The sequence below is a fragment of the Oreochromis niloticus genome, linkage group LG12 (genome assembly GCF_001858045.2).
Source record: "Oreochromis niloticus isolate F11D_XX linkage group LG12, O_niloticus_UMD_NMBU, whole genome shotgun sequence".
Classification (NCBI taxonomy): domain Eukaryota; kingdom Metazoa; phylum Chordata; class Actinopteri; order Cichliformes; family Cichlidae; genus Oreochromis; species Oreochromis niloticus.
This window is the reverse complement of record NC_031977.2, coordinates 8,663,682-8,688,851: the sequence shown is the minus strand read 5'-3', so window position 1 is coordinate 8,688,851 and position 25,170 is coordinate 8,663,682. Positions and strand designations below refer to the sequence as shown.

The following is a 25,170-nucleotide window of genomic DNA, read 5'->3' as shown; positions in this document are numbered from 1 at the left end:
AGTTACAGATCAAATTACTCAGCACGAGGAACAGACAGAAAAATCTGCTGAGACTGCAAATGTACAAAAAAAAGCCCGTTCTCTACTGGGAACATGGAGTTTGAAAGATGCGGGCATTTATCCGTGAACAACGGGCAACCCAGAATTTGACTTCCGCTAAGCTTGTTGGCGATTCTTTTAAAATTAAGCTTTTGATTAAAAAAAACAACCAAAATAAAATCATTTTTTAATTTATTTTTATTTTATTTTATGAAGAAGTAAGAACAGCAGCAGACAGAGGTTAAAATCATAAATTACAAATCATAATTACTTCATAGTTGTTGAACAAATACAGACGAACAGATTTTGTCCATTTATAGCCTACAAAGTTGGGTTTTTTTGTTGGTTTGTTTTTAGAGGAAAAGAAAAAGCAGCTGCTGTGTCTGAGAGCGCTCTGCTGGCAACAGGATGTGGAAGTATAATGGTCCTAGCTAGTGAGAAAACGAGCATTTTAAATGTTTAATGACCTTGTTGCTTACACTGCATTCACACCACGTCAACAGAGTCGGGAGACCAGGAGCCTGTTCACACTAATCCTCGACAGTCATCCCGATTGCCCAACATAAAGTCATTCCAGATAAACTGATGTGTTGTTTTTATTTTACTGTGGTCCATTTTTTCAGTATTACAATTTTATTGCTGATATTTTGCCAAATATTTCACACTGTTTCCCCATCCCTGAGCGTGAAACTACACTGTGTGAAATGGTGTGCGAATGCAGCTTTATGCACTTCTCAAGCTTTCATTAAACTAAAATGTCAATGTGCCACAACCTTGCCCAACAGCACTGCAGCGTCATGTGTACATGGCTCCATGCAGGCCCTCCAGCCGATGCTCGCTCTGTTTCCTTCTCTCCTGCAGATCAGAAAAATAAATAAATAACAATATTCAGCTAATGCCACGATAAATGTACCGTTAAACGTGAGGACAGGACACACTCAAACACACCCACCTTGTCTTTTTTAAACTGCTCATAGTCTGCATTATCGGTGGGTAATTCAAGTCGGCAGAGCGGACAGGAGTTGGTCTAAAGTTTAAAGACGACAAAGAAAAAGAAAAAAGGATTTGTAAGAGGTCACGATCGTGTGTTTTCTATTTCAAAGAGAAGCACAAACACGGGAGCGTTACCTTGTCCAACCATGGGAGTATACATCCTGAGTGGAAAAGGTGTTTGCAAGGCATTTCTCGAGCCGTTTGCTGCTCCTCGAACTCCAGCAGACACACAGGACACTTGAGACCTCTGCCTGTGAGAATGAAAAACAAAAAGCCACATCAAAATCTCAGGTACTATGCACGCTTACGTAGATTTTCTGCCCTTTCTTAATGGGCTGATCATCAATCTAAATGTCAGCGCAGTTAATTCTCGTGCTTCTGTCTACCTGCTTGTTCAGCAGTTATAACGATCACAGTGAGGGTCTGAACAGCAGTTTTGGCAGCTGGAGGAGGAAGCCTCTGGTCCCAGCTTGACATGCCAGCATAGCGTGCGTCGATCCAGTCCAAGCCCTGTATCAAATACCTGTAAACACCAACGCAGACACCAACAGTCAGTCAGAGCGCTGCAGACATGAGAATAAAGCCTCTTTGTTTGCTCGCCCTCACCTGGCCATCTCAAGGAGAGCATTCTGGCGGTACTGCTCCTCGGGGTCGGTGGGCTCGCAGTTGTGTTCATCAAAGTAGGATGCCATTTCCGCCCAGTATGTCCTGTTCACAACAACAGAAATCAGGCATGAGACATGCTTTCATTAAAGCTTGGCTCTACAACAGACAGTGAAAATGAAAAGCTGAGGAATGCGATTGATGAGTGAGCACCGTGCAGGAAAGTACGAGAAACACAGCTATGCCAATCATACTGGAAAGCAGATATATATGTGCCTTGATGGCAGGGACTGATGTTGTTTTGTAACTTCAGTTTTGTTCAGGATAAACATTCAAAGAGAGTGTGATGGGGATCTGAAACACAGTCCGGTCATGTTTTACAATAAAGGCTTTCCTTGGGGACTCGATCACAATAGAGGGGGAGGGGGGCAGATAACAACAAAAACACGAGTCAGCGCAGAGATACCATCGACCTGGGCTACTTGCTTTATTACGTGAAAACAAAAGAGAAAACTGCTCAACTTAGCAAATTCTGTTCACGTATTAAGGATACAAATAAAACTTCAAAATATAAAACTGAGAACATCGCAAAAAGCGTTTTCCAGCCGAACTGTGTAAACAGTGAGCCAGCCGCTTCGACGTTAACGACCAACAATGGCTCAAAGGCTCTTCCACATTACAAATAGCCTCCACACTGAACTACCGGAAACACCAACCCTTACACGAGCTTTGTCCAATCATAAAATACAAAAAGAATTTATTGTCTTAAAACTATTCCCGACCTGATAAATTTGGTCGACTCACCTGAAATCTTGCAAAGAAACATTTGTCATCTTTCCGGGTAGGAAGATAGCCACGTGACTCCTCGTCCAATCACAGTAGAGGTTTGGTTTTCCTCGTCTTCTGTTTTGTTTGTCTACGTAAGCGTGCAAAATGTCTCACTAGCGCCCACAATCGGTGAAAGACGTTCCCAAACACTGAACTTTCAAAGGGTTTCTGTACGGAAACGAATCATTTATTTATTATTTTTCTAATCTATAGGTGATGAATAATACGGACCTTCTGCCTAGATTTTGTAGAATTGCTTAAATAAAAAGGGCTAACTTATCATAGTGAGTAGGGACAGCAGGGTGCTGTGAAGGTTGTGGGTTTGAATCCTATGCGTATCTTGATCCCCATTGGGGATTTTAAATTAACTAAAGGTGTAAAGGTGTGAGCATGAATAATCTATGCATTAGCTCTGTGACCTCTCCAGGGTGTACTCTGCCTATCACCCAGCTGTGACCCTGAAGTGGATAAGCAGAAGAAGAGGGCTCTTACCTCGTCCTGAAAGAGGTGCTATACAGCTGGACTAATGTCTGATTAAAGTGGACCTATGATGATTATTATCTATTTAACTGTGATGAATTAAACTTTACATAATGAAGTCGTCGCGTGTACAAGCAATCTCTGTGAGTGTTTTTGATGATTTCAGTGAGAGCAGGTATCCTTAATAAAGCTACACTCATCTTCTCTTTAAACCTTTTGTCTGCACTATTCAGTCAATCAGAAGATGGCTATCTTAAAGGGAAGGACTAGAAAGCTAAAACAGCTTGTGTAAGACTGTACCAAGATAAATAAGGGTCATTTTTACCTGTGAATCATGCAAAGCTTCTCTAGAAGCTAAGAAATTGCAAAGCTTAAGGGTAACAGCTACACACAAAGTAAAAGCTTAGCATAAATTAGACCCTTGGATGACATTTTGATACCAAAACTGAATTTATTGGCATAATCAGGCTAGAACAGAGTAATCTCACTATTTGTATCTATTGACATTCAAAGTGAAAAGAAAAAACAAAGTGAACAGACAAGAAAAACTGAAAGAAGGTATGGCTTTGGTTAAATAACCTCTACGAAAGTCATTTTGAAAAGATGACTGTTACAGGATATCTTAAATACAGTGAGAAAAAAAAAGAAGAAAGAATTAAGGCTCTAGAATTCCCTGAACAAGACAAAAGGCCAAATCTGTCTGCTGTGTATGAATAACGTTGTACAGAACCCCAACCTGGTGGTCATACAGTAGATGCTCCTCAGACGCTGAGGGAGACGAGTCATCCTAGTCCTACCAGTTATTCTAGCAGACCACCAGGCTCTCATTTTTACAAACTCACAGACTAATAACATGAAAACAGAACAGCGGACTCTTGACCTGCTCTCAGTATTTTTTGCTGAATTTGCCAGTGTTATTAGACATGATACAATGGCACAGACAGCCTAAGAAATAGATGCTGATGCTGAAATACAAAGCTGTTAATCCACAGTTGCATAGTTATCGGAATATCACAGGCAAATTGTGTGTACGGTTTGCATTCTCTCAAAAACAAACATTCATCAGCTTCTCGATACAGTAATATCAGCAAAGACATCCAAATATCTCCGCTATGCCTTCCCAGCAGCCCTTTCCTTCTTTTAACGAGTGGTTATTAAACACATGTACATGCTTACAATGTAGCTGCATTGGATATGTACAACAAACAACAACAAAAACTTCTCAGGATGTACTCAGAAACAGTAATGGTAGTGTAGCGCAAAAACACCGTACTCCCAATATCTCTGTGCAGTTTCACTTTAGGTGACGCAAATCCAACAAACTGCTTTTAGACTCGCTTTAATTCAGAGGAATCAAAAGGAATGATTTGGCAGCACGTGTAATGAAGAGTGAACACCGCAGTGACTGTTGAGTCAAATATTAATCCATGCTCAGTTTGCCCTTGACTGCTTTGTAACACAGTATGCATCTTTAATTAAAATATGACATACTAGAAAGGGGTTTTTGGTCAAGGGACACTAAAGATGCATTTCACCATAAAACACAACTTTATCAGTTATATAAAGATGTGCCTTATCTGACTTTAGACTAGGGAAGGGAGAAAGTAAAAAGCCTTTTATCCTGATCATTTGTTTAAAAAAAAAAAAAAAGTGTTTATATTGTGTAAAAACAACAGGTCACCTGTTCCCTGCCATATGTTCATTTTATTTGATTTCTAAAATGACGCACTCAACCAGTGAGTAACTTCACCACACACCGAGCGTTTCATAGATCAGAGTTTCAGTGTGCTTAGTAACAATTTATCACCTTCTAAAAAGATAAAAAATAAAATGATTTGAGGATTACACACATACATACACACACACACACACACACACACACACACACACACACACACTCAAAACAAACAAACAAAACAAAACAGAGACAGCTGTTTGTTTCAGCACATCTAAGTAGACTGGGAGAAAAGTTGCTGATTTGGAGGGGGGGGGGATTTTCCTTTAAAGACCAAATACACCCTCATCCGATATAGTCACCCGCTCACAACACATAAAAAGCTTCACAAATAAACTGCTGTCAATCAAAAAAAAAAAAAAATCTGAATGACATGAAAAACATTTAGTCTGGCAGAAGCAGCACACCGCTTCAACCACATGCACATACTTAGCCCATACACACTTCCAACGCCATCATCCAGAGACAGCTTCCTGTGATACAAACTAAACCCGTTCTCACTCTCCCTGTGCTAGAAATGCTTCAGACTCTCATTTTAGCCCTGACCCAAGTGTGCCAGTGTTAAACATTCCCCCTAACTCTCTAACTGAACAGCTTGATGAAGCAGCCGTGGCAGTAGGGTTTATCGTTTTGCTCTTTAAAGGTGCCTTTGTTGAGCTGTTTCAGGCAGAAGGCACAGACAAAATGCTCTGGGTGAAACTTCTTGGACATGGCTGTGATGCAGCGCCCCGTGATGGGCTTCTGGCAGCCGGAGCAGAGGGAGCCGCGACGCTCGTGGTAGTGCACTTCACAGTAGGGTTGGCCGTCATGCTCAAAAAAGCTTCCATTCACAAACGGGGTGAAGCACTCCTGCAGAGACACACACACACATTATTATTTTAGTACTCTTTTTCTTACAAGGCGTGCAAACTATTAAGGAAAAGTTCCTGACTTAAGCATAACACTAACCCTGCAAACAAAACACTCGGGATGCCAAAGACAGTTCAGAGCTGAGATGTAATTTTCCAGAATGGCTCTGGCACAGCCGCCGCATTTCGGTGCAAACATGTCAAAGTAATCTTTCCTGCAGTAGGCCTTTCCATCCTTTTCATGAAAACCTGAAAGTAGAAAGAGACAAGAGATTATATCCACTCTGAAGTAGAGAGAAACTGCTAAGCAGTATGATTAAAAAAAATATACTTGTATCACTTTACCCTCAGGGCCAAAGAAAGAGCCACACTGAGCGCAGAAGAAGTGTTCGGGATGCCATGTCCTATCCAGCGCCGTCACAACTTTCTGAATGGACATTGAAGACATTTATTATTGGCTGACACGTCTACAGCAGAGACCACATGTGTGGAGAGCAGTGACTCACATCCAGGATGGGCCCGTTGCAGTAGTAGCACCGCGGAGAGAACAGATTGTGGTAATCTTTCTCACAGTAGGGCTGTCCTTCACGTTCAAAAAAGTTCCTGGAGCCGATTTCCTCTTGACAGTGTGTGCACACAAAGTGTTCGGGGTGCCATGTGCGGCCCATGGCGGTCACCACCTAAAAAATAAACGACAAAAAAAAACAGATAACCGAAGCATGGTTAGCAAACATCAATTTATGTTACAGACAAAAGATTACCTTAACCGAACCATCTCACCTGTCCCACAATCGGCTTACAGCAGGCTCCGCAAACTCCTTTAGCTACTGTCTGCACGCCCAGTTTGTTGAGGTCAGACTGCAGGCTGCCAAGCATGTTGTCCAGCTTGTTGACCTGTGTCGGGGGCCCACCGGAGACACCACCCTTCCCTTGGGCCATAATCTGAAATGGTTCAGTATGAAAATAGTTATTTACTGTTGAAATGTAACAAAACTATTTAAGTTTTGGGATACTAAACTTTAAAATAAGCGTGAAAAACAGAAGGAATAAAAGAGGGAGGGGTTCATGCCTGCATTGGAGGGAAGATGGGGTCATACTCAGTTTGGCAGCCTACAGAGACCAGGACTTTGGGTGCAACTGGGGGAACCGAGTCCACTGTTGGTGGCTGGGTTGGGGTTTTTAGGACAGGAAGAGGCGGCTCTGGTTTAGGTGTAGAAGGGTTCTGGACTGGAGCCGGTGGAGGTGAGGGTTTTATGAACTGCCGAGGTGGAGCGGGAACTGGTTCGTGAATGTGGTGGGTACGTTGTGGAGGTGGTGAAGGAGGTGGAGGAGGTGGGGGTGGTATTGGGACAGGGGGGTGCTGTACTGGGAGGGGTCGCTTAGGTTCTTCTATGACAGGGGGCGACGAGGGGTAGGGGGAGAGGGAGGTGGGAGCACCTTCCTCACAGGGACAGGCGACTCGGGGGGAATTATGATCTGAAGAAAAGAGGAAAAACAGAAGGAAGGAAGGAGACAGGAAATGTGCAGAAAAGGAAAACAAAAGTGAAACAACTGCAAAAGGAGAATTTGTGGAAACTGGCAAGCACACTGAAGCCAACCTTGTCGACCTCACTGGCCGCCCCATCGGGACGATATCGCTGAGGTTTGGACGTGATGATGACACCCTCCGTCAGCCAATCATCGGACTGTTTGCGCCGCCGTTCTGAGCGGCCGATCCCAAGCTTACCCTGAAGCTCCTCTATGAGACGGTCCTGGGAAGAGTTCTTGTTTACAATGATGGGTCCCATCTTCCTGCGCAGGTGAGCCTCTCGGTACATGGGGTGCACATTGGGAGTCTCCTTAGTGCGCCTAATAACTGATTTTATCTAAGAGCAGGGAGGGAGGGAGTGAACACCTTATCATATGTCCACTCCAATTTACAAGCTCAAGCACTTACAGCAGAGCACTGAGGCAGCAGGTCAGTCACACCAGCCGTTTTCAAGTCACTGACATGCCGGCAAAGCAGTGGTCACTGAGCTCAGAGTCCCATATTAGGAACTTTACGCATGCTTTCATCAGAAGCCACTGCTATCGATGATCTAACTCTCATCCTTCAGTTTCTCAAGCAGCCACATAAACATCAGCTCTCAGTTTGGTCCTTCACACAAATGCAGTGGTGCCATGCAGAGTGCTGGTGCTACCAAACAGCAGGTTAGTTGTAAGTGTAGTTTCCAAGCAAAACCTATTAATTAGCTTGCTTCAGCTCCTTCAGCCTCTTACTTACAAGGCATTTTCTTCTAAACAAATACATGTAGTTTCTATATATCGATCAAAGCTTAAACATATTGCGTTTTTCCGCCTGGTTTATTTGCCTGGCTAAATTGGGGGTATGCAATATATTTTTGGAGTAACTGGGCACCATATTATTAATGAAATTGTCTGACAGGATCTCAAATCACGCATCTCCTCCAAGGTCTGTTTACAGGGATGAAAAGAATCGAGCTCAAGACTTTGGCCAATCACAGCCCTGATGATACTGAAAGCTAATAAATCAATCATAATTGTATCTGATGTAAGGATCATAGTAGTGGTCAAAATAGCAGATAAAATATTAGATGCCATGTTTTAGTTTTTCAAGAAACATGCAAGATAAACCCTTGCAGCAGAGGCTGGGATTCATAGGAGCATCAGTCTCATTAGCTAGCAAAACAAGCCTATTTTAAAATCAGGCAGGCCCGGCGAAGCGTACATGTCCAGATGCTGAGACTCTGTCTATAGTGGGTGTCTGAAGCAGGGGCAGGTCCAGGGTGACGTCAGGGGTCCCGGGGCATGACGATGGGGTCATGGACTCATCCATCCAACTGGCCTCTGTCAGTGGGGTCATGCTGCCATCTGTATAGAGCCTCTCAGTGTAAGGGGTCATGGTGCCATCCAGACCGTCATGTAAGGACATGGACAGCTCTTCGTCTGCCCAGTCCAGGTCTCCGTTCCCGTCTGTTCCTCCGTCCACTGAATCGTCTGTAAAAGTGTTGGTGAAAGTGTCTGGCTGGACACTGCTTCTGTCCAAGGGCAGGATAAGCTCCTCGTGCACCTCCTGCATTCCTCTGCCTAGACACTCTGCATCATTCTTCAGCTGAGGTCCATCCACATTCGCCATTGTGTGATTTTGTGAAAAACTCATTGCTAGAAGCTTGTCTAGTGCCTCATCCAGGGATGGCTCTACCACAGGCGGTTGCTGTACAGTGAAGGTGGTGGTTGTATGGGTTGCGGGTGCTGTCTCCAGCAATTGTCTGTTGTGGTTATTAAAGGCCATTGGAGAAGAGACTATTAGTGGCGAGACTGGAGATGGTGAAGATGTTTTTGAAGGTGGGGACAGAGAGACAAAAACGGGGAGGGGTGAGGGGGCTGAGACCTGAGGGGTGAGGTTCTGGGTAGTAAGTAAAGACGAAGAGGAGAAACTGACATCGAGATCATAAAAACAAGGAGAACCCTTGCTTACACTCTCAGGAGCACAAGAGGATTTACCTCCAGAAGCTGAGGGTGAGACCCGTTCTACAGATGGACTTGGGGACTTGGAGGACTTGTGGTCCAGGACAGTGATAACTGAGGTAAGGGAGGGGGTAGTGGTATTGGAAGGACTTGGGCTATTTCTTAGCAGGTTGGAGTTAGAGGAAGCAGACTGAGAGAGGACTAGCAGAGACTTGGTTTGAGATGATAGCATGGTGGCAGAGACATCTATGACAGAGTCCAGGTCTAGTTCACTGGTTGCAGAATATGAGGATGTAGGACTGTGTGGAGAGAGACGGCTTGGGTGGGGTCTCAACATGCCACCATCTCCTCCATCCTCATCTATATGTAGCTCTAGCCCAGCAGGTAAAGAGAAGAGAGGAGAGGCACAGGCAGATGGATGGGACAGACTCAAGGAAGGAGAAGCCATGGGGGAAATGGAAGAGGACACTGGAGTGTGGCGAGAGCTGGAAGATGCTCCTGCTGGTTCTAGCAGAGAGCCTAAAGAGCTAGGCTAGAGGAACAGAGAAGCACAAGTAAGAGAAGAAGAAGAAGAAGAAGAAGAAGAAAGCAATCATGAAGAAAATGACAGGAGAAGCTCGGGATTTGTTGTTTAAATAAAGCCTTTCCAATGCTCCCTCATGGGGCTCTGTACCTTAAAGTCAGACAAAGAGGCCATCAACTCATCGAGCTCTCTGGTGGCACAGGAAGCTGAAATTCTGGCCTGCTGTTGAGAGGATGTGTCCAAGTCACTGTGGCGTGTGGAGGGGCTGGAAAACACAAGTCATTGTGATTATTAAATACATGCAAACACTGACATTTATTTTATCAGTGAAGCTCAAAATTGTGTAAGTTGATGATTTCTAATTATCAAAGCAAAACAGGTGCTGTGTTGCTCCACAATGTCTCAGTCTCCTCACGGCAGCTGTCACACACAAAGCAATACAGCTACCATTTATTGCTGCTGTAAACTTATTTAAACAATCTTTTACTGCGTGTGGGAAATGCATGTATGCATGTATTTGTTAAGAAGATGTAAATGCTAATACACATTCAGAAACCTCAAATATTTGCATTTGCTCATACCAGATCCAATATCAACACTCTCACATACATTTTAAATATATATACCTCCCTGTGTGGAACTTTTCTGGAATACTTTTCAATAAGGTCACATGAGGGGAGAAATTGGACCAAAAAAAAAAAAAAAAAGACATTTAGCCCAACATCTGCAAATATTTCTTCTACTCTTAAGTTCTACGCGATGAAAAAATGAGCAAATATCCGTAACATGGTCATCTCGGGTATAAAGCTCTGTGACCGCAGAAGCCCCACACATCTGCTGCTCATATCATTTGTTTGAGAGGGTCAGCGCATCAGAAGAAAGTTGACTAAAGGGAGGGTGGCTTGAACTAAAATATCTTGGGACAGTGGATGAACTGAAGGGGCTACACAAAAACTCTGTATCAGATATATTAGGATTAATTTAATCTGCAAATCATGCAAAGCTATTCTAGTAGACTCTAGGGATAAAAATACAGCACTGCAAATGAACATGACAGGTCTACTCTGTCGGTCTCAGAAACTTTCTGCTGAAGAATATAAAGACTGCTTTTAGTGTCTAAATCTGAACTTTTTGCAAAGTATAGTGAATCAAACACAAAACAAAAAGGAACAAAGTCTGCAACACTGATTAGAGGGGACTTTAATGCCAAGTTAGAACCCAGCTGTAGTGGAGATACCTGGGTGAAGGCACCGAGCCTTCCAGCTCATCCAGCAGACTTTCCACAGTAGGCCGGGCGTCCTCCATCCTCCCATTCCTCTTTGGTTTCTCCTGAGGTGGTGGGCTTACCAAGATGTCAGGTGTGCCGCCGTTCTCATAGTGAGTGATGCTGCAGGATGGCAAGGGAGGAGCTGCCTCCTCTGTGGACACATAACATTGAAACTAATGATGCTCAATCCCATTAGAATTGATAAAACTAAAGCCTTTATCTCTACCTGTAGTGGGAAATGAAGGGGAGCTCTGTTGCACAGCGTTAAGTTCCAGGAGAAGCCTGTCAAGCTCTGACAGATTACTGCCCAAGGCAGAAGTCATGGCTGTTGTAGAGGAGTCTGATGTCTTCTGTTTGTTTGGGAAACTAAAGAGACAGAGATAACTTACTGAAAGAAACTAAAAGTTAAAGAAAATGCCAGATGACGTAGTCAGGTTTATATACACAACATCCTGAGCGTGTGGAAGTTACCTGTAAACGTGGTCCTCTTCAATGTGAGATAATGGAGAACTGCTACTGTCCCTTGACCATGAGCTCTTCTGTGCCGAACCCAGTGACTGCAGAGAATACACCAACCAGTCATTGCTGAGGTTTTGGGTTTTTTTTTTTTAATTAATGTAAAATTTACTGTTTCTCATTTGAAGAGTCTGATTAACTAAGTGAGATGAGATCACAAACATTGCAGAGATCTACCTGCTGAGAGGAGTGGTGGGAATCAGGCTGATCTCTCAGGGACCCATTCAGAGCTTCAGCTGAAGGTGGAGGAGGGACCGGAGGTGGAAGTGTAACATCTTGGTAGGGCTGTCCTCCTGTAGGGATGGAGTAGGGCGTCTCGTCGGGCAAGAATACTGGTCGCTTTGAGATGTGGGATGTAGTAGATTCCAGGTCTGCCAGTAACGCGTCTGAAAGATTGAATTCATTCATGTTTCAAGGCACAGTGACAACATAAAAAATGATCTCTCCAACCAAAACAACAATCAATCAGAACAGATCTATTTGTCTAAGGTAAACAAATTCTAAAGGTCTTTTTCCAAGATGTTTTAGCCTGCGAACATGAAAACCAATCACACCTTCAGTGGGATATCCCTTCTGTGTGAAGAGCAAGCATAATCTCCCTGTGTCTGTGTAGGTTTCCTCCCACAGCTCAAAGAATATCAGAGTAACCTGTGATTTTATACTGGCCTTAGCTTTGGATGATATAGTGTGTTATCCTTGTAAGCCCTCGCAGCTCTTGCTGAATAACTAGTTAACAAAATGGGTGGACAGACGGATGGATGGGCGCCCTGAGGTCACTACTGATGTTGGCGTCAGGCTGTAACAGACAATGCCAGCGAGTCTGAGCCCTTCATTCCAGCCTGTCAACAAAACTGGTTTCTCCTCAGAGCAGGTCATCCATGCTGTGGTGGGTACATGGCCACCACAGCATGGCACACTACAACAACACTATACCTAAATCATAAAACTATAAAACATCCCCCAGAAACTGGCAATATGTTTTTCCAACAGTCCACATTAAGATACAAACGTGAAGTCAATGAGAGCAACCATGCATTTGATCTGTCAGCTCAGTATGCCATGCATTCAGTTCATGTCTATGATTAGTCTTAGTTTCAAGAGCATGAGTGTGAACTTCGCGAGACAGACTGATAAAACAAAGAAGCAGAGAGAGACAGAAAATGTTTCTGAATCCAGCCCAGGGTTGAGGGGGTACAGTGTTACCCTGATGAGTGTTTGGTGGAACGCAGGAACAAAATAGACTCTTACATCACACAATCCATCCATCTGCAGCATGTCTAGAATAGACCGCAATCACTGGCTGCATAGTGTTACACTACAGTGGCTTGGCCCTGTTACAAAGAATAATATCTTTGAAAGGCAGGATGGAAAACTGTCCAAATATCCAAGAAACAGGGAGCTCTTACCACCTGTCTATCTAGCACAGACTGGCTCTCTAGATTTGGATTTGTTAAGTTTTATTTCCTGCCTCTTCTGGGAGTTAATATTTTAATCTCTTAACATCAAACCAAGTCACTGGTGAGATATGGGCCTGTTTAGAGCAACCAAAGGGAAAATATCTAACTCTAAAGTATTTGAGAGCTGACAAGTTAAAAAAAAAAGAAAAGTTAAATAAGTTAAGAAACAAGATTCATCTGATTACATATCATTCTGGATAACTTCATAAAATTGTATATTTTACAAAATAATTCAAATTCTCAAAATATTCCACCACTAAATCCCAACTTCCTCCTTAATGAAGTCAATGGAGACAACTCCAGCATAAAATACACAAACACACAGAGAAACACATACATGCAACACAACTATCTAGTTTTGAAATCCTGAGAAAGTTCAGTATCTGTACTTACATTCTTTCCACCTGTATCTGTAATATCCTTGATGAAGGACTGCGACTGTGTGGGTGCCAATGAGTGAGTGTGAGCAGCGTGAAGCGATAACAGGCTGCCAGTCTAATGGGGGAGTGGTTTAAGGGCCAAACGGTATCCTCTCAGTGCCCTCTTATCTCAACACAAACGCTGAAATGAACTTGTAAATTTGAGAGAGAGAATGCAGTAACAAAATATGACCAACAGATCTGAGCTTCAGAGGTGTTTGGTTAAGAGCAAGAATAATGTGTGAAAAAAGTTTGAATCTTGTACATCTTCTAGCGACAGACCGGCTATATCTGAAAAAGAAAAACTCACACCTGTCTCCATCTTTCAAATTTCATATATATTCAGTCTCGACGCTTCATCACAGCCCTCAATCCACAGACACTGCCACAAGCCCTGAAAAGTTTGACATAAACCACATGGGAGCTCAAATCTATTTAAAGCTGGAAGCTCTGTGAGTAGCCCATGTCTGTGCAAATGTGCTGAAATATCATGACCAGCCCAAAATAATCTGCACCTGGTGCTGACATGCTGAGCAAGGTCTCACTGAAGTTGACTTTGTCACTCATGAAACAAAGCCGCTAGATTAAAAAAAAAAAATACCACAACTGTGTTTTGGGGCAAAGGTGAGTCCTGTGAAATATAGTGCATTTAGGTACTGATTTACATTTCTCATGAAGCATCAGCTTAGAGCCATTCAAATCAAAATAAATTAATAAATAAATGCCTTAGGTTACTAATTATGGCCATGTATTCCTAGAAAGTTCTTCACAGCCTTGACAGAGAGGGCAGCTATGCTGCCTCAGGCCCTCTGAGCCAAGTTTATGAGACAACTCCTTTCACAGCAACTCTGCACTTATTATTCCTTCTCCCAGCTGGTGATACTACACATGTATGCCTGACACAGGACCATGATCTCCAGGATAAATATACACAGAGTATCCAGGTACACAAGCCAGTGCATCCATAATAGGAAATACATTTTAGTACATTTTACTGTGACAAGCCAATATTGATACATCAGTTTCTGAGTTTGTTTTCTGAATGTGACACTAGTTCAATGATCAGTACAGTAGTATCTTTTCAGGAAACTACAGGGTATAATGATTCTCTAAAACCTGAGGCTGGTTAATACCTCTATTGCTCTTTACAAGGGAGCATTCATTTAAAAAAAAACCTATCCATTAGTCACAGACTGGATAACAAATAAACTCCATTATTATGATATATGGGCCTTAACGATACACAGTTCTCTTTCAACCCTCATTTGCTTTTCAAAGAACTGGGGTTATGCTAAATGTATTCACCTGAGTAGCATGCTTCTCGTGTTGTCATTTTGGTCCCAGTTCCAAACTTGTTACACCCGTAAATGAAAAATAGGCACAGCAGCTCAGCTAGACTGCTCCTATCCATATATGCAACTTATTATAGCTACTCTACATCTGATAAGTTTGTGTTTCTTTCATATCACAGGGTTCAGCGCATGTGTGCGGTTGCATGTAGGTCACAGGTTACCAAACTGTCAGACAATATAGATATAGCCATTGCCATAATGTAGACACTTTCTGGATAGTACAATTCATGATGGTTATTTAAAAAAAGAAGAAGAAGAAAAAGTTTATTTATTTATTATACACATCCTCAAGGAATCAGTCCCTATAAATCACATTTTTTCTTCTTTTTGGCCATGGACAGAGACCAGTGTTTTCACATCACTTCTGTCTGATGTTTTCTCCATTGCATATGTGTTTGTGTGCACAGCCAGGGAAACAGTCCAACAGATAGTCACTAGGGGAATGGAGTTATGCAGGTAAGAACCTCCATGCAGCTGTACTTAAAGGTAAATGTACATTTTATTATGCCGGTCAAATTTTCATAATATGTTATGCTGTGAAACCAGTATAGCCAGAAACCAGAGCAAAAATGATTGCCTAGGAAACTGACTGACAGAATGATTCTGTTTTAGATTCAAGTTAACAATTATTTATATTATAGAATAATCTCAACTATTTATCTTCTCTTTTAATCCATTGTTTGGTTTGTAAATATTCTGATGCAGGTAATTTAAACATTTACAAAAACACAGCTGACAGGTTGTATAAACTGCTAGAGAGGACTTTTTGACGCGAAATATTTATGTGCTTTAGGTTAAAAACTTGAATTTGTAAACAATAAGTAACAATAGATGTGAGATAATTCTAGGGAAGTAAACAATATTTCCATCTGACATGTTGCAGAGTAGAAGTAGAAAGTATGTCTGAGGAAAAGAAAAGTACCTTAAATTTGCTCTGACAGTGAAAACAGGACATTAGGAAAGAAAATCCAAAATTTCCATCACACATCCTTTTGTGGCTTTTGACTAAGCAGCCTGTAATCCACACACACTATTCTCAGTGGGTGGCCTGTAAGCACATCTCTGATGTCTTTTACTGCAGCTCATAAAAGGAGAAAGAATGAAAACGGGAGTTAAATTTGCTTGCTGCTCCTCATTTCCCTGACGAGGGCAGCATTGACTGTCATGAGGACAGACAACAAGCCTTCGCCAGCCTCAGAAAAGTTAAGTTCACAAAGAGTTAGAAACACTGAGAATCCAAACATGCACTGTAAGCCAAGCAACAGGCTAATCTTTTCCATTCCAGACAGGGGGTAGGAGCCACAATGGACAAAGTCCAATTCTGCTCTAACAGCATCCTGACTCAATGGTTCATTGTGCAAGATCTGGAGGAATGAAGCTGTCATCTAGAAGGGTGTCTGCAAAAGTCGTGAGCTATGATTTAAATGCTGTGTTTCACAGTGAATACAGAAACAGGTTCGACATCCAACAGTTTAAAGATTAAACCATGTCATTACTCCTCTCTCACAAAGAAGATGGAGAAGAAAGAGACCCAGGCGATTTATTATACAGCAGATCGCATTTTACATGTTATTCTGCAGGTATTAGGTTTGCCTGCTTTAAGTCTCTGAATAGATGGGAATGATTAAAGCAGCGATACACCAGTGTGCAACCTGAAAAGAAAGCAGGACAGAGGTGTAAAGTGCACCAACTGCTTCACTCGAACAATGTGCTGATTTAAACCAACAGCAGCACTTTCAGGGGATTCAACTGCGGCCACACTGTGCCAACTAATCTTTATTATGTTCAACAAACAACTGAAGTCATGTGGACACTGTACACATTCTTGAGGCAGTGGGTGCATGTACAGTCTTGTCTGCACCCCTATCCACCCACCCAAAGCCATGCCATCGTCCTGCTGTGTTTATCAGATGGGAGTGAAGGTACATGGGGAATTCCACACATTCCTCTGTCCACTTGGCAAAAAGCAAGCAGATTAGGCAGGGACGCAGGCAGGGAAGGTGGCTCAGGAACAGGAGCATACAGTCACCCTAATCCAATGAAAACTCATTTTAAAAACCCAACCTGTTTCAACTGGAATCTAAATGACGCTTTGTGATCAAAGCTACTTCAGCAGGACATTCCTTCAATGCTGCGGGATCCTAGGTAGTGGGCCTGTGAAGAATGTGCTCCAATACAAAACACCATCTGTCAGTACAGAAAATGAAAATAATGTGTTGACAATTACAGGATGGATTCCACTAACTGCAGCATGCCTTGAATTCCAGGATAAGGGAGATGTCAAAATTTGTACTGCCCATTGCCCACAGAGTACAGAGCACTGTGCAGGGTGGAAACCAAGGCTGCCTAATGTTTTCTATTAACATGTGGGCAATGGTGATGGCCCACTGAGGTCTACAGCTCACCTGTTTATAGCCAGGGAGCAAAAGAGCAGAACTGGCCACAATCCCAGGCTGAAACCCTACCCCATCAGGCCAACCCAACATGATATTTATATCAAACAAGACAGGCAGGGGCCACGGAGAGGGGGTGGAGGGTTAGATGCCAGCGAGACAGACAAGGAAGGCTGTGTAGAAACCACAGAGCGGGAATGTGGCTGAGAATGAAAGAAAATGGACCAAAAGCAAACTTGATTAAATAGTGGACCAGGGGAAAAATAAAGGTCAAACCTTGTAGGGGTCTTGCACCCTGTCTATACAGTACAACACACAATCCCAAACAGACAATGGATGAATGAATGGATCAGAATGACTAAAGCATTGTAGAGTGATTACTATCTAAAAATATCCTGCCAAGCAATCCCATATCCGAAAGATGACACTCCTCTTGGAGGGAACGCCAAACCAAAATAAAAGAACTTCCCCACAGACCAGTAAATCAGATGACATGGCACCGTGTGGAGACTGATGTAACACCCCAGTCACTGAGGACACATTCATAGCCATGAATGTAGATAAATTGCATGTCAGTGAGCAGCCTTTTGTGCTATAAGAGTGTAATTGGGTAGGATGAGAAGAACGGTCAAAGAAAGACCGTCTTGTCCCTCTTAAACACCGACTGAAACCAGTCATCCAAGCTTCAAACTAACAGGGCTTAATGCTTTGAGTTAAACACTAAGAATATAGAGTTAGGACAAAAGAAAGTGTCATAATGTGAAAAATTATTTAAATATGGAAAGTGTACCACCTGTTCCAACTGAATTTTTGTGAATAAGTAATTATTATATTACTTTAAACTCATATGTACACTTGGTGGTTTTCTCATCTTCCCATATAATCAAGTTGTAGTTGCACGTCAGCTTTTGTTATGAATATAATCCCATTACTGTTTCATTAACACTAGTTTTTTAATAACATTTATAACTAATTAAAAAGAAAATTAAATTAAACTTAGCTGTAAAAGTAATAATTACAGCAGTAAAGTTACTCTAAATGTTATCTTGTACTTCACTTTAAACGTCTATGTGAGACAGAGACAGAACTGTTGGGCTGAACTTCATAATATCAGTTTTTTAAAATCACAAACACTAGTGAAACTCTGACACACTCTGGTTTAAGCGTTTCCACATCACCTGATCTGGGACCATATTCATAAAACTGTGCATACAGAGGTTCATGTTTTCAAACTATACAATTGTGCAGATTTTGCATGCAGGGAAAACCCTGATGACGATGAAACCATGAAACTCAGACACTCACTGGAGAAGTGGAGAAAAACGGAAATGTGTAAAAAAAAGATCAGGTTTTAAATCAGGAAATAAAGAAAAACTACCGAATGGAGAAAAATAGCAGAAGTTCAAACGAAAGAGTCCCAGCAGAGATATAAAAAAAAAAATTGACTACAATTTACTGATAATCTTATCAGTTCACACAAGAAAAGCTTGTATATAAATGACACAGCATCTATAGAACCCAAAATGATTATCATCATCATCGTTATTATTATGCTACACGTCGTCTTTTCCTTCTTTGCCAACACCTCATCACTTCATCAGGTTTGGGCAGCTCTCAAACTCATGTGTCGACATTAACTGAAGGCAGCATGTTTACTACAGACTGCAGCCCTTGGTTTGGAACCAAGAAAGCTGGAAATCATTTTGTCACTGTCAGAGTATCAGTGTTTGTTACCCAGTCTTAGTAACAAAACATGGACTAAAACAAAACTTAATGACAGCACAATTACTCTTTAGAAAAGAAGTGAGATTCCCTGCTCCGCTTAAGGACACACATTCCCCTCTCCAGAGACCTACTGACAGCTGACCCCTGAATAAACAAGCTTATTGCCCCCAAAGGAATAACAACAGGACAGTAATATTTTTTTAGCTGGGATTTCATTTACCTAAGTAGAAAATACATTTTTGTTTATCAAATAGGCAGGAATAACAGAAAAACGCACCCACTTCCGTTAAATAAGGCAGTAGAAGCTCTTTGCCTTTACTATAGACAGATCAAATATTCCTAGGTGCGCTGCCACCCCCAAAAGGCCCATTTTTTTCAAAGCCAGGTAACCCCCCCGATATGCCCCGGAGGTCCCCGGCTTGAGTACTGTTGGAAGAATACAGCAGCGACTCAGATTCCTACTACATTACCCAGACCTGTTAGGAAAATAATCAGCACTATTCTCCGAGAGAAGTTACAAGAGCAGGGAACAGTGAAGGCATGGAAACAGTATGGCAGGGAGGGAAGAGGAAGAGACTGAAGGCTGCTGTGAGTGGAAAGAACAGTATCGTACAACAGCATTTAATAGTGGAAAGGCTGTTCTAGCAGCAGGATCACAGACTGAAGGCCCCCCAGCTGCCCCCAGCGCTGACTCTGCTCACTGTTTTTCTCCTCTGTTTCCTGAGGATGTGGGGCAGGCTCTGTTGCCTAAGCGATGAGGTCAGCCACGCAGCTCTTCCCCAGACCCAGAACAGGATGGGTGTGGAGCTCGGGAACAAGGCTGATTTACAGTCGGGAGCTTCTCTCTAGCCTAGCAGGCAAGCCCACTGGTTAGGGATGGTATGCACCAACCTTGCAGCTCTCAAGGGGTGATGATAGCTAGTCTGGTAACACTAACTCTGCTGTGGAATTACTAGGACACAGAAACCACTAAAGACCTTCTAAGAGTTTTTGGTATGCTGTGTAAACACTGTAAACATTTAAGACAGCTGCCTCACATCTCAGCCAACTCCTATGATTGTCTCAAGAATAAGGCGTTCCTCTTCAAGGTGATCAACAGTTACTGTTACACTAAATCTTACAGGACTACTGTGTGTTTACCAAAGGCATTCTTATAAGGTGTCGCTGTGTTTCATTCCACAGAGCAACCACATGGCCCTCATTATGTCTGCAAAACGAAGCCGAGTGGCTCCCACTGTTTTAAAGTCTGCCTTTAAGCAGTAAAGAGCACCTCTCCTCTGCAGCTTCTTTTCAGATTCTTCGCAAAGATAGGCAATGTTTATCCTTTCTTTAAAGTGGCCATATAATGCACTGAGGGCTTTCCCCTTTCATTTAAGTTTTCACATGGCTTTTCACGCATGTAGACGATCTTCAAAGTAACAAAACCCAAAGCTTTGTTTTCCTATAGAAAACTGCTCTCTTTCCGTGACTTATTCAATTCTATTTTTTTATACAGCGCCAAATCACAACAACGGTAACCTCAAGTCACTTTACATTTGAAGGTTAAGACCCTACAATTATATAGAGAAAACCCCAACAATTAGACGACCCCCTATGAGCAAGCACTTGGCGACATTGAAAATCCTTCTTTTCTTCCCTCCCAATTTGATTCTGGATTATACGGGGTGCCAGTGAAGACAAGTCAACAGTCACTTGATGGTTAGTCAAGTCCTGTTATGAAGCCTCTGGATGAGTGTTTTCGTCAGCTCTGTCTTGTGTGTTTTGAAATAGGTTGTGATGACTTGGATCCGACAGTGAAACCACATGCTCATTGGGAACGGACATGTAACTCACACACTGAGCCAATAAGCACATCCTGCATAACTCTCCTTTCTTACTTTAATCATGAACACATTAGGCTTCTTTTATTTTATTCAACATGACCTGAAACTGGCAATTAGGCCATAAAGACATCAGGAAAGTGTTTACTGAGGTCACAGAGTAATTGAGAAAAATGTGAAGCAAGGACTAGATGTATGTTCCTGTATTTTCATGTCACCTTCAGTACTGTAGTGTTACCCTCACCACAGCTACCTTTTTTTTTAGCATTACCTTAAGCTACATGGTTACTGTGCATTTAAAAACAAAAAACAAAAGAAAAATAAACCACACACAAAAACAAAGAAAACTGCTCCACTGCCACAGAAAGGTTAAAAAAGTTCAACTTGGTTCTCAAATTTGTGGAGGATTGAAGTAAGCAGTTTCAAAAATAGTAACATCGTTGCAAGAAAGTGTTGTGCACTGTGTAACATAGAAACTTCTCTCATAAGTTTCTCTTTGGCTTGTTACAAACAGTGACTTTATTTTTGGTGGATTTCAGAGAAATATAATTGAAGCAACAACTCATCCCTGGTTTCTACAGCTGCCTATTTCAGTTGTCTATTATTAATCAGTCATTCAATCAATCACTTCAGAGGAATCCTGTACCTACTGACCAGTTGTGGACTGTGTGACTGGGGCCTTCTTCACATGATCTTACATATGAAAATGGCAGACAACGTAACATCACAGGGTTATTTGTCATGTCTACAAAACCTCAAGACTTATACATTATGTAACCAGTCTTGCAGTTTTTCCAAGGACTGAACTGATCAATCAGTGCAAGCTGGGATTTCAGGATGCGATGCCTCAAGAAGTCTGTCTTTGGTCCTGTCTTCTTCCCGTCACCACGAACCGGTCGCGGCACATGGCTGCCCCTCCCAGAGCCTGGTTCTGCTGGAGGTTTCTTCCAGTTAAAAAAAGTGTTTGTCCCTCTGTCACCCATCGCTTGCTCATAGGGAGTCATTTGATATTTGGGGTTTTCTTTGTATCACCGTAGGTCTTTACCTTACAATATAAAGCTCCTTGAGGTGACTGCTGTTGTAACTTGGCGTTATACAAATAAGTAAAGTAAAACTGAATTGAAAAGCTTTACATAGGGGATGAAGTGGTCTCTCTGAAATTTAAAAAGAAAAAAAAGTGTTGTTTTTTTTAAAGTTAAATATTATTAAGCTTTACTAGAAGGACCTGTAAATGAAAATTAGAATCATAAGAAACTGCGTCAATGTTTTACTTGGTCAGCCCTGGATTAAGAAAACAAGGTTTTATATGGGAGTGTACACATACTGACATTATCTGTGGACGAACAAACAAAAGGACTCCTAGTGATCCTGGTTGCCGACATTAGTTTGGTTTCAATTTGAGTGAGTGGATATATATTCAAAAAAGCTATGTTGACTACTACCAACTTTGTTTTGCAAAATCTAGGGTCACTCCCCAAAGTCTAAAAATAAAGAAGCTGCCTTTAGGCCCTTGGAATTATAGTTTCTATTGTACGTTAAAATAATATATTTAACAAGAATGCAGTAAATAGGAGAAGTTCCCTTCTGTGTCCAGTCACTAATCTTTCAGTTTGATTCCCTAGTAATTAACAAAGAGACAATTCAACGGGAAACTGCAACCAAAAAGCACATTCTGTTACTCAATATTATTCTCACTTTGTTTGTGACCATTGAGCGTACTGCATGTATGTGTATTAGGTCAGTATGCTCGTTCTTAACATGCAGAGGTGGAACAGGGGGTTTTCAGCTCACTGAGTGAGGTCAGTCTGCCTGAATGTCACACAATCGTCAGGAATTCACAGAGAGCTGAACGTTAGCTGCACACACACCCCACAAACATGAAATGCAGCACGGGCCAACAGAGAGGACACTACGTCACATGTGGTTTAAGAGCCACATCTGCATGAGAAGTCGCCCCCTTGGCCACATCAGAAGTGAAGGCTAAGCCTGGCTGCCACCTGGTTACCAGCCACAACAGTATGACTGTGTTTGTCTGTTATCATGGCCAAACACGGCCCCTGATTCACCTACTCCAGCAGTAATTACAACCGAGATGGCTATGAACACCCTAGCAGGTGTTTATGTGTGTTTATGCCACCGTCACACAGCCTTTTGCATTGTTAATGTATTTGTAACTCCCCTTAAGGATCTACATCTGGTGTATAAACAATATTTTCCATTATGGGTGTAGTCCGGGAAATCTTTGGCCTCATGGTTGGTGTGATCCCATCTCTAGTTTGTGCTGTATGATCTGTGCTAACTGACTGATCAAGCAGGTCCTCTGGAAAAATCTGACTCAGAGGAACAAATGGGAAGAATGCTTACAATCTGCTGATGGAATTCCTTACCTCGAGCAGTGAGCAACACCAGATCACTATACACAAACACAGTATTCAAACAGCGACCCTGAATATCAGGACCTGCAGGTGCAGGTAAATGGCAGTAGAGTAAACCTCAGTGATGTGATATTTACAAATATTTACACTGATTTGTTTTTGTGTATTTAGGGAGGATGTGGATGACTGCGATTGTTAAGCAACCCCACCCCAAAGGTCAAATTTTTTTAAACAGTGGCTGCAATTACTAGGGTACCCATGTTCTAATGAGACACGTGTGAAACCAACATCCCTCTCTCAGATAGTAGCGACAGGAGGCGAGTCGTGACCCAGAGAGTTTTTGGCCTTGGACCCTGTCAGAAAGTGATGTTCGAAATTCCTCAGCAGCCTCGCCCCCTCCGTCAGCCCTTCAGCGAGCCTACAGGCTCCCTCTCAACCAACAATCAATCCTTTCAGCCTCCTAAGGCAGCGAGAGCGTCTAATGGCTCCTTGAGGTATTCTCACAACAGACAAATGGGAAATGCGGCCCATCATCTCTCCACTTAAACAATTCACAAATCCATTTCACTGCTGGTCTACTTTAAGAGATCAGAAGATTCCTACAGATATTTGACTGGCGAAACAAGTTTTTCACAAGTACTGAATTAGTAATGTAAATATAGAAGCCTGACCAGCTGCTAAAAGTGTAACATAATTAGAAACTCAGACGTTGCATGTCAAAGGTTATAAGTGGGGCCAAAGTAGAAGAAGAAAAAAAAGATGAAGCTGGTAACATCAGAAGAACTGGCATTGATAAAAGGCAGATAAAACCTGTAGTACTGATGAAAGGATTTGTCAAACTGATTAAATTATTAAAAGAAATAAAATTAACCAGTTAAAGTCATCCACAAGTTATTTGATGACATCACTGTTTTTTCATGACTTGTGATGATCAAATTAGTAATACATGGGGATGCCACACCAATCCAGAAATAACAGTTATATTAACAGACACTGAAAAAAGCCTCAGCTACAAGTTACAGTCTATATTAAGAGACAGTGTCTCCCAACATAAAACAAAAAAAGAAAATGCACAAAGAGTCATAACAGACATGTGAAGCAGGTAAGAGAAAATGACATTCGGCCATTAACAAACATGTAGTATATTTTCCTGTACAAAATTGTCAGGGATACATCAAGATATCGGCCTAATGGTAGAGGCCAGTTTTTATCTGGTGTGTGTGACAAATATTTAAAGACAGTTTAAAGTCTCCATCAGCACCGAGTTATTTCTTATGATGAAGGTTTCTTTGCTAGATAAATAAACACATGTTTGAATATGAGCTCATTAACAGTATCAGCACAGAATTTCCCAATCAGGAGATCCCTAAAGATCTACTGATTGTCCAACTCTTACAGCATTTCTCAACTTGCACATGTCTAATCAAACAGTTTTCAGACCTGATCTTTCCGCTTCCCATACTTCAGTTTTTAGTTTTTCATATAAAATGATAAAGTGGACTGTATACCAAGTAATTATACATCCCTGCAAGTTAAGTTTGTCACACTGGAGGATCACTAGAAGTCAGCCAAGCCAGGGCTGAGCACACATTGTACAGGGAGGCCTGTTGACTCTACCACTTCAAAGCTGGAATGAGTAGCCGTGGGGCAAAAGTTGAGGAGGTAACGTTAAGGCTTAATGTCAAAATGTCATTAAATAACTCCTCCCTCCGGCACACATACTGATAAAAAAAAAAAAAAAAGACCTTGATTTAGATGAGCAGGGCAGCGTGGTACTGCCAGAGACGTTCGCTTTACCTCAGAGAGGGAGAGTTAAAAAGTAGGTAGAGTTAAAGGCTAGCGATGTCCAGCTGCTAACCTACTATGCTGCTTATTTTACAACAACGTGAGGAGAAAGTCAACTGGGTACAACATTCACTCTTTCGCTCGTCACTGTAACATTTCTGTCAGGTATTATCAAGCTTTCCCTGGATAAGAAAGCTACAATGGACACAAACAGCCAACATAAAATCTCTTCGTAACGTTGACTACCCCTCCACCCAGCTATCCGCTCCAAACTGGGGGAAGAAAACCCACATATTTTTTTTTTTTAAAAACCCCTCATAACTTACCTAAATCGTCCATAGCTGCTGTCTAGTTGTGGACTGCGTCAGTGTTTTTGTTTGGCGAGCCTGCGGAGGGTTTGCGAAATCAGACTTTTCCCCTTCAAACTTCACCAGCACTGCTGCCCTGGAAGTTGGTCAGTCAGGATGGCTCTCGTGAACGCGCGGCAGTTTGTGTGTGTGTGTACTTTTCCAGGGCGCGCGCCGACTGAATGGCGGTGATGACG

The 25,170-nt window shown here is 42.1% G+C and overlaps 2 protein-coding genes across 5 annotated transcripts; both read right to left on the bottom strand.

Annotated features, from left to right (window-relative positions):
- Window positions 1-389: 389 nt before the first annotated feature.
- rnf181 (ring finger protein 181) lies at window positions 390-2,591 on the bottom strand. Its single transcript, XM_003445567.5, has 6 exons — window positions 2,440-2,591; window positions 1,639-1,740; window positions 1,419-1,555; window positions 1,168-1,283; window positions 992-1,066; window positions 390-894 (listed from the first exon to the last, which is right to left on the bottom strand). Exons 1-6 carry the CDS (start codon window positions 2,466-2,468, stop codon window positions 835-837), a joined length of 519 nt encoding a protein of 172 aa, XP_003445615.1. The 5' UTR covers window positions 2,469-2,591; the 3' UTR covers window positions 390-834.
- Window positions 2,592-3,374: 783 nt separating this feature from the next.
- On the bottom strand, window positions 3,375-25,149 carry pxnb (paxillin b). 4 transcript variants are annotated; one of them, XM_003445665.5, is made up of 11 exons: window positions 24,953-25,129; window positions 11,478-11,686; window positions 11,256-11,341; window positions 11,011-11,150; window positions 10,755-10,935; window positions 9,668-9,782; window positions 6,307-6,468; window positions 6,033-6,206; window positions 5,872-5,953; window positions 5,627-5,775; window positions 3,375-5,527 (listed from the first exon to the last, which is right to left on the bottom strand). In XM_003445665.5, the coding sequence occupies exons 1-11, from the start codon at window positions 24,963-24,965 to the stop codon at window positions 5,261-5,263; spliced, it is 1,578 nt and encodes a 525-aa protein (XP_003445713.2). In that variant the 5' UTR covers window positions 24,966-25,129; the 3' UTR covers window positions 3,375-5,260. The 4 variants fall into 4 exon arrangements, with proteins under 4 accessions (XP_003445713.2, XP_019221035.1, XP_019221034.1 ...); XM_019365489.2 differs by lacking the exons at window positions 3,375-5,527; window positions 5,627-5,775; window positions 5,872-5,953; window positions 6,033-6,206; window positions 6,307-6,468 and adding exons at window positions 6,780-7,002; window positions 7,125-7,391; window positions 8,255-9,526 and having other exon boundaries at window positions 24,953-25,148; XM_019365488.2 differs by lacking the exons at window positions 3,375-5,527; window positions 5,627-5,775; window positions 5,872-5,953; window positions 6,033-6,206; window positions 6,307-6,468 and adding exons at window positions 6,880-7,391; window positions 8,255-9,526 and having other exon boundaries at window positions 24,953-25,149.
- Between the last annotated feature and the right edge of the window lie 21 nt (window positions 25,150-25,170).